The sequence below is a fragment of the Crocodylus porosus genome, unplaced genomic scaffold (genome assembly GCF_001723895.1).
Source record: "Crocodylus porosus isolate Cpor-Errol unplaced genomic scaffold, CroPor_comp1, whole genome shotgun sequence".
In the NCBI taxonomy this organism is placed as follows: Eukaryota; Metazoa; Chordata; order Crocodylia; family Crocodylidae; genus Crocodylus; species Crocodylus porosus.
This window is the reverse complement of record NW_017728886.1, coordinates 76,756,815-76,766,271: the sequence shown is the minus strand read 5'-3', so window position 1 is coordinate 76,766,271 and position 9,457 is coordinate 76,756,815. Positions and strand designations below refer to the sequence as shown.

Here is a 9,457-nt window from a genome sequence, read left to right as displayed (position 1 = left end):
AAGTTGGCCAGCTATAAACAGCTTATGCAAAGAAGGCTGGATGGGAGGCTAGCCACATCAGTCCCTTACTTATAGAAACTGGCATTCCTTAACCACAAGCTCAATGAGCCATTAGGCTTGGGTATACCTGTGACTTAGTGCATGTAAGTGCATTTGATACACATATATTGAAACAAGAACCTGCTCTGTAGAGCTTACAGTCTGAACTGATATAACATGATCCATGAAAGAGATGCAGCATAGGAAAGAATCAGAGCAGTTCATAAGTTAGTTTTTGGACAGGACTATGAGTTATTTGTAACATACATCCTGATGAGTTTAATATTAAAAGTTGTCAAGGTAAATCTGGAGGTGAGGGATAGAGAAATAATACTAATCGTGATTAGAAACTTCAGGAGGGACAGAGTGATATGAGAGCAGTGTGAATGATGGAAAATGGACATACTATTTTAATTTATTTGTACTACCATGGTATGTAAGGAGTATAGGCGTCAACCAGGATCCCGCTGTACTAGACTTCTGGCCTGATTTGCAGATACGATAGTTAACACCCAGAGTTTTAACAGATTTGAGAGAGAGTTACAGACGCATAACATCTTTGCAAAGCAAACTGACTGTTGTTTGGCAGATAATATGGTAACTGTGTGTGCAAATAATGGTATCAACCAGTACCAACATGTTCATGCTTTTACCTGCTGAAAATGTCAAAAACATAAACTTGTATAAGTAGTAAGGAAAATAATACAGACTGATTTACAACCAAAATTATGGTGACAAAAGTGAAACCAATGATAATCCATACCCAAACATACAAGTAGGGGAAAAAAATCAGTCATTCTCTCTTTCTCCACTGGAAGCATCAATAATTAATATAAAAATCATTATACAAATCTTTATCTGTAGTTAACGCATTCATAATATAAAGGTAAGCTCTGAAAATGGGTTCATTTCAGCGATGCTCCTTGCAGAAGATGCGGTGATTTACAAATATTGTTTCACAAGCTTTTGTTACTCAGTTTTACTTCTTATGCTTGATTTGACCAAACACAATTGCAGGATGTAGAACATTTCTTTGAGAGCAGTCTAAAAACAATACAAGACATCTGTCTGCTCCAGAAGTTTTCCAGTTACTTTCTCCCATTTTTTTAAACTTCCCTTTAAAGGTTTTCGTAAGTGTTTCTACGCCTGCACCTTCCAAACTGGTAGAAGAGATATAACAGCACAAGGTTAAAGACGAACAACACGGCAATGACAAAGTCCAATCCTAGGAATATTTCTTTGAAGAAAAGAGAAAAAAGAAAACCATGCATGTTAAGAAAATGTATCAATGTGTGGCATGTTGATTTTTTTTTTCATACCATAGCCTGAATTATAAATATTTATCATAAAAATATTTTTATAGCCGAATCCTGTTCTTTAGAACATGCCTCTGTGTAACTGGTTACATCCATACATGGTATACGTATATAAATACATATACCCCATTCCTAGAATCACTAAGATACTCAGCTTGAGGCATATAAGTAGTTCTTACTCCATACATAAGAATCTGTTGTGATTTCAGAGCTGTACACCATGTGGGATGGTGACAATGGAAAGCACTGGAAAGGAAAACCCAAGCTGTGGGCTGGAAGGGGACATGGCCAGAAGTGCTGAATGATGCTTTGATTCAGTTTTCTTCCCCTCAGCAGCCTCAGTAGCACACTTACAAAGTCCTGACATGAAGTAAAGCTGGTTTTCCACCACTGCAATACTGAAGAAGAGCACTGACAGTCACACTGCCCTCAGGGTTAAGGTCCCCTTTCTATGTACAGGAATTCCCTGATACAAGAAAATGTAATTTATATCTCACTTCCTATCAGTGGTGAATTTGGCCCATATTTTTTAACAGAAGGACAGGCTATTATTTTAAAGCATCACTTTGCAAACTTATTAAGTCTGCAACCATTCCTGCAATTACTGCTTAGATGCCATGAGCAGAAAATACATGGCATTATTATATTACCTCTCATTATGTCTTTATTTCCACATGCTTTGGACCAGTCTTCCACTAAAACAGGAGAAACCAGTTCAGCAAACTTCTCAAGGGGACAAGCAGGTGTGCAGCCTGGCAGAGTGAGCAGATAAGGATCCTTTGATGTGTCATTTCGGTAGTACATTTCAATGCTGTACTGCCTGATATACAGCATATGAAAGAAAAAGGAAGGTTAGATCCATACATCTGAGAATTCCTGGTCAAAGACGCATCGCGTTGCAAATTACAGGGTTTAACAAAAGTGATTCTCAAACAATTTCGTAGAGAATAAAAACCTTGCAAATATACAGGTTTCCATCGCTTTATGTAGGTTCTGTATATGCAAATTCACTCTTATGCGATGACCCTTTTTATACCAAAAGTGTATTATATGCAAGGTAAATTCACTCTTATGCAATCGGTGTGGTGGAAGCCTGCAGTCAGCTGCTTTGTGTGGTGCATTGTGAGAGTGAAGTGCACCAAAATATAGTTTCCTGTGTGGATCTGTGCTCCTTGCTCGTTGTCTGTGACACGTGTTTCTGTAGTTGCCATCCCCATTATGATAGCACCATGTGCTTGTATGTACTGTCTGCTGTTGGTGAGTACCAAAATTGTCTTGTAAAAGTCATAGAAATAGGTCTGGGGGTCAGTACAGTTGAGGTCTTGGAACATATCCCTATTAGTTACATTGTAAAATGGGTTCCCTTTATGCAAATTTGAGTTATGCACCGTTTTCCAGGAACGCATGTACAGCAGAAAGTGAGGGAAACCTGTATCTTCAAAGCTCAAACTTCTTACGATGCAAGTCCTGTACTAAATGGAAGTATGATCATGTTCTAAAAAAAGGATGTTGCTTGATTGAGAGAAGCTTTATGAAGTACCTTCAAGTGGTATCTGTACCGTTTTAAGGAAATAGGTACAATAATCTATCTACTTATTTCTCACTAATAAATCCAAGTTCCCTGTTTAAATTAACCTCTCTCACATGTACACACCCACCGTGCACGGACTGGGATTTGAAATGATCGTTGGTTCTTAATGCATTTTATGTAGCATTGTGCATATGAACTGTTCAGTAAAATACTATTAGATTTTTTTTCTCTCCATAAAATGCTCTTAAGAGGTCAGAAAATTGGCATTTCAAAGCAAATATATTTGCATGTTGCAGATCTATACTTGCCCGCTACTTTCTTGATAGAGTTCAAAAAACTGGCAGGCAGAGTATGGAGGCAGTTTTCCATTGAAAATATTGAGTGCCACCTGCAGGGCACCGATTGTAGTGTCATGCTGTAAAAAAAGAAAAAAACGTTCCTGTGAAATACAATAGTTGCTTTTTAGTGTTTTTATCCCTGTCCCTTTCTCTTCCAATCTTACTAGTTTTGGTGAAAAGAATGAGAGTAAAATTGTATTTGTGACCTGTTGTTTTGTTTTGTTTTTTTTATTTCTCCCAGTTGTCCCCTTGTCAGGAAAACCCACAGAAAACAGCTGAAGGGGAAGAAATTAAAATCTTTTCCTGGTGTGACCGCTGTGAATATACTCACAGAATGTGATATAAATACATTCAAACTGTTGTGTTTTAATCCTTATACAGCACATAAAGATGACCCTAAATACTTTATAAGTTAAAGCAGGATTGTCCCATTTCTAAGTGGCCAGGGCCTGTATGTTCCCTAGGCCGCACTGGGGGGAGCTGCATGCCACAGGGCCGATGAGCCCCCAGGGTATATCTCCACCTGGGCACCATGTGCCCACAGACACTCTCCCAGTCCCCTGCATTGTGCATGAACAGGCATCTCCTGCACAGCCTACAGCAGCGGGCCTTACTTTTGGCTCTCCACCCATGAGCTCCCTTGCTGTACAATAATAAGCACGAGTTCACTTGAGTTGAGGAGTGCATCCTATGTTTCCTGTATCACGTTGCATAAATTTTATCCAATTAGATAACAAATCCAATTTTATCATGTCATTCTTGGTCTTAGTTTAGAGAAGGGATCTGATTTTTTCTTTTAATATCGAAAAGATGTCATAACAAAAGAGTTGTTAACATTGCTTATATGTTTTTCCCAGCACTTGTGATTAAGGTGTTATTGCTTCTAAGCCAAGCCATGCAAAGCCCCTTCTGCTACATTCCCAATCACAGTCACATCAACTGTACATTAAAAAAAAACAAAGAACAAAACCCAAAGATACTTACTGCAGAATAGATCCTAAGTTTTCTCTTGTTCGAAGGATTAGCAGCTTTTTTAATGTTTTTTAAAATATCATTCATGAGGACACCTTAAAGTATATGGGGGAAAATGATGTTATGAATAACTTTCTTACTGAAGTCCCAAAATCTTACAAACTAGGAAAACTAAAGGCACATCTACACTTCACCACCTTGTCAGTCATGCAAAAATCTGTGTTTAAAAATGCATATTTTCATCTGGCATCTAACATACTTAGATATAAATCATGGTGCTGTTTCAGTAGTTTTACATGCGTAAATATACATATTTGGCACACAAGTATCAGTGCTTCCTTTCAGAGAGTTGTGCATTTTATATTTACCTCCTTGAAGCCGTGATTTCTCTTCTGTTTTGTATATTCCAAATAATGACAATAAGGATAATTCTGTCAGCTTCTGCATCTTGTCTGTGAAATCTTTGGTGGCCCATTCAGGGAGAGTATAATTGTGAATTCTCTACAGCAAAAAAAAGGAAAGTAAAATTATTCTTTTTCCTATTCATTTCCTCCTGTCCAACCTTACATGATTGACTTTGGAGTCCCCATGCTTGCCCCAGTTTCATAGCAGTATGACATAATTTCCTGGCATCTTCCCTAAAAAGCACTTTTTCTTTTAAGAAGGTTCCTTATAGTGGAGGGAGCTCCACTGTAAATAGATACAGTTTATTTGTAGCTGTATTGACTCCCCTCCTCTGTTTTTGCTAGTCAGTGGGTGTGTCTACACATGATATTACGTGTCTGAATAAACTCCAGAGCTTATTGCCATTTGAATGCATGCCCAGGAGCAATTAACTCCAGTGCAATAAGCTTTGGAGTTTATTCATGCACAGCACATGGAGCTGGGTCGGAGCAGCCCCTGCTGGGAGGAAGCCTTGGTTTCAGCCTGCCAGCCCAGGCTTCTCCCCTGGCTCAACGTGCTGTGGCTAGGGCACAAGGTAGCTTCAGTGCGGGGCTAACCAGCAGGCATCCCCCACAATGAAGTATCCTTGTGCCCCAACTGGCCCCTCCAATGTCTACACATGTGCTGCTATAGAGTGTTTTACTCCATAGCAGGATAGTACTTATATTTACAAGTGGCATTTACTGCGGAGTAAATTAATCTACTCGAGCCTAATAGACACTGAGAAGTTTACTACATAGCTAATTAGTTAATTGTATAGTAAATGTCTCATGTAGACATGCTCCATGTAAAGGACTGCAGGGTACGTGCATGTGCTCTCTTGGCCAGATTCCTCTTGCTGTTTTCTTACACTTGGTCTTCAGGATATAATCTTATCATCCTGACTTCTACTTCGCTGTTCTAACCACTAGATCCTGCTGCTGCCTCCTATTTTAAAATCACCAGACTAAGCATTTACTACACTTACTCATTGTTTTAAAGTGAATTCTTTACTTTTCTATAAGAAAATCGATTTGAGCTATTCAGAACCCTTGAACAACCACATATCACAGTGGGAGGTAAAGAAGAGAAAATAGCATAACAGTGTATTTTTGTTCCCACCTTTTAAGAGATGATAAACAATGGGAAGAAATAGAGTATTTTATAAACTGTGAATTATACTTTGAGCAAATCCTTTTCAGTGCACTAAACTGTGCTTTATTGTTAAACTGCCATGAAGAAAGCAAATTCAGGGCAAAACAGCGGATAATCTATTCTGTTGAAACTAAATGGCTTTGTTTGGTTGGATAAAGTCTTAGGAATTATTTGTTTTCTTGCTCTGTCTTTTTAATACCTCACAAAGTAGAGTATCATATATATTCCAGATTTTGAAGTTGCCCAGTGTTTTGAGAATGTCCATCTCGTATCCTGAATTTACTGCCACAGTCTGTAAAAAATCCTGAAAGACAGAAATAAAAGGAATAAAATGCCACAAAAAATATCTTTGTGTGCACTGAGTATATATGGACTCATAGATCCCCATCCTGGAAAACATCTATGTGAGCAGACCTAATTCAGGGCATTTTTAGTGTCAAAAGCTTAGCCAACCTGATTTCTTTCTATGACAAAGTGACAGGCTTTGTGGATCATGACTCTCTCATAAGGAAGCTAAGGATATACGGCCCACTTGAAACTGGTATAAAGCAAGTGCATAATTGGTTGGATCATCCTGCTTAAAGAAGAGGGGCTCATTAATGGCTCAAAATCTAACTGAAAGAAGGTATCAAGTAAGGCTCCCAAGGATCTGTCCTGGGTCTGATACTTGTCAATAGCTTCATGAATGACTTGCAGTTTGGAATTGAGTGTATATTTAGTATATATTTGCAGATGACACCATGCTGGGTGTCATAACTACCAGGAGGACAGGATTAAGATTCAGAATGACCTCAATGAACTGGGAAAATGTTCTGAAATATATTTAAATAAATTTAATAATAGACATAAGGTATTTCACTCAGGACAGAACAATCAAATGCACAAATACAGAATGGTGAGACTGTAATTCTTCAAGAAATGAAGTAGGGGTTGTAGCAATCCACAAACTGAATGCGAGTTAACCGTGTGATACTGCTGCAAAAAAAAGTGGATAACATACTGAGATATATTAACAGGAGTTTTATATGCACGTTACAGGAAGTGATTTTTCAACTTTATTCAGCACTTGTGAGGTCTCACCTGAAGTGAGACCTACTCTACCTTTTGGGCTTCACACTTCAAGAGGGATGTCACACTTTGAGAGGGATGTGGGCAAATTAGAAAGAGTCCAGAGGAGATTGACAAACATATGGCATGCTTTCTAGACCTCTGAGAAAAGGTTGGACAAATGGATTGTTTAGGCTGGTGAAGGAAGATGGATGGTGATCAACTGTTTTCTGTGTTCACAGGGGACAGTATAGAAAGTAACGGGTTTAAATTGCAATAAGGGAGATTTAGGTTGGATATTAGGAAGAACTTCCTTACTCTGAAAGTGCTTAAGCATCAAAACAGATTACCTATGGAGGCTGTGGAATCTCAGCCATTTGAAGCTTCAAGTACAGGTTAGGCAAATGGGGATGTTTTTGCTTTGAGCAGGGCTTTATGTTAGGTGACCTGAGGTCTGTTCCAGCCCTTTTTTATTATTTTAAATAGCCTGAGACAGTGGGTAACAAATTATGATCTAAAAAAAGGGTAAGTATATTTTATTAAATATTTTGCTTTCAGAGGTATCAGGAATAATTTCACAGTAAAACTGGCCTATTTTGTAACTTTACTTTTAACAAGAGGCTATTTCTCTGCAGGAGCCTTTAACAGGTATGTCAGTACAGAGATATGATCCAATGCTAGACTTTACTTAAGTTTAAATTCTTACCAGGTAGGGTTGCATCCTGTTTTGAAGTTCACTAGATGCTTGGGTTTCATTCTGTAGTTCATCATAATGTGGACAGTTAGGAATAGGAAAATGTAGCATCTGGAATAAAACAGTAAACTTATAGTAAATGTAAACACACTGCAGCTATCTAACCTAAATCAGATTTTTGAGTGCATCTATGACTCAGAACTTAATCATTGTACATCAGAGTCAGTTATGGCTATTTTGTCCCAATCTGTTGGCACAAATTGCCTAGATACTGGGCAGAGAATGATTCTGCTGGGATGCTGGTACTCTGGCTCAGGGGTGTCAAACGTATAGCCTGTGGGCTAGATCTAGCTGATGGATCCCTTCTATCTAGCCTGCTCAGCTACCAGAAGTTGGGGGTGGAGCTAGGAGGTAGGCCTGTCACAGAATTTGGGACCTTTGGGTCCTGATGGATATAGCCATTTGTGAGTGCTGTGCAAGTATAGCTCTTAATTACTTTGCTGCAGTCCCTTAACCTAGTCTGCTGCTTGACCTGGGCTGCCAGATGCCCACCACTGCACCTGGACTCCTGCCACCACTGCTGCTCCCTACATCCCCTGGGACCTGCATCTTGGCCTGCAGCTGTGCTCCTGGAGGAACCCCTGGGATCCAAATCTAGCCCAGGGTGAGTTTGACATCCCTGTTATAGCAGATACTTGGCTGCCAGAATGACCCTATCAAGCAGGCTTGAGGTTATACTAATCCTCAGGATCAAGAAAATAAAGATGGTTTGAAGTCACCTTTCCCCACTTCTTATTTCCATATCAAATGCATCATTGATACAGTGGAGGACTGCTGAAAATTTGTTCCACAATTCAGGTATAAAAATAGACTTTTTTTTTGATAGAGCCACAGTGCCATGACACTGTAGGAGTATTCTGAAATGGCTAGATCCCTTGAATTAAAAAGGGCAAATGAATTGTGACAGGCTGCACAGCAGCATCATTACTACCTAATATACTAGGAGTGAAATGCACTCTGTACAGAGGACCCTCATCACTTAACTCCTCCTTTGATGCTTCAGTGGAACTTAAATAGCTAGTAGGTCTTGCCTGGCCTTCTTTAACGAGTGCAGAAACTGTAGCAGTTGTTAGCTAATAGCATATTTAACAGCATTTTTTTAACCAGAAATATTGCAACACCCTTCAGAGTACGTGTTCTTCTTCTATGAGAGCAGTACGCTGTGGAGGCTGAAGGCGGAAATACAAGGCTTTAGAATGTTGTTTAATTACACAATAACAAATGCTGCTTCTACTGTAAGACTTAATTATCAGCCTTTGCATGTTATTAGCAAGAAGTCAGGGGAGGGGCACTCTGAAGTGCTTTGGGTTAGAGTACAAGGCAGTCGAGGGGAAAGGGACTTAACAGGGGAGACGCCTTGTTGGACCTAGTGCTGGCCACGGGTGATGACCTGGTGAGGGGGCTGCGGGTGCTCGACCACCTGGGCGACAGCTATCATTGCCTGCTGGAATTCACCATCCAGCGCAAGGCAGCAAAGGCATGCAGTAAGGCAGTGGCCCTAGATTTTAGGAGGGCAGACTTCAATGAGCTAAGGAGGATAGTTGGAGAAGCGCTGAGGTCCCGGAGGGGAGGGGAGCCAGGTGTCCAAGGAGAGTGGCCCCTTCTTAAGGAGATGATCCTCCAAGCCCAAAGGAAGGTAATCCCAACAAGGATCAAAAGGAGCAGGAGAGCACACAAGCCTCTGTGACTCACCAAAAGCATCTGGGAATGTCTCCTTGCTAAAAAGGGGGCTTACACCCAATGGAAAGAAGGGGTCATCACCAGGGAGGACTATTCTGGAATTGCTTGGGGATGTAGAGGGGTAGTTAGGAAGGCCAAGGCAGAGATGGAACTGGGACTAGCTTCCCAGATTAAGGACAATAAGAAGTCCTTTTTTAAATAC

The 9,457-nt window shown here is 40.0% G+C and overlaps 1 protein-coding gene across 2 annotated transcripts in view; it reads right to left on the bottom strand.

Annotated features, from left to right (window-relative positions):
* Positions 1-466: 466 nt before the first annotated feature.
* Positions 467-9,457, bottom strand: part of LOC109311267 (prostatic acid phosphatase-like) — a 24,869-nt gene continuing 15,878 nt past the window's right edge. Inside the window, exons 5-11 of one of the 2 annotated variants that reach the window (XM_019536829.1) lie at positions 7,528-7,626; positions 5,974-6,078; positions 4,565-4,697; positions 4,209-4,291; positions 3,195-3,301; positions 2,006-2,175; positions 467-1,276 (exon numbers count right to left, since the gene is read on the bottom strand). In XM_019536829.1, coding sequence (XP_019392374.1) covers positions 1,158-1,276; positions 2,006-2,175; positions 3,195-3,301; positions 4,209-4,291; positions 4,565-4,697; positions 5,974-6,078; positions 7,528-7,626 — 816 coding nt within the window. In that variant the 3' untranslated portion in view covers positions 467-1,157. The remainder of the gene's footprint in view (positions 1,277-2,005; positions 2,176-3,194; positions 3,302-4,208; positions 4,292-4,564; positions 4,698-5,973; positions 6,079-7,527; positions 7,627-9,457) is intronic. The other variant, XM_019536838.1, reaches the window with a different exon arrangement.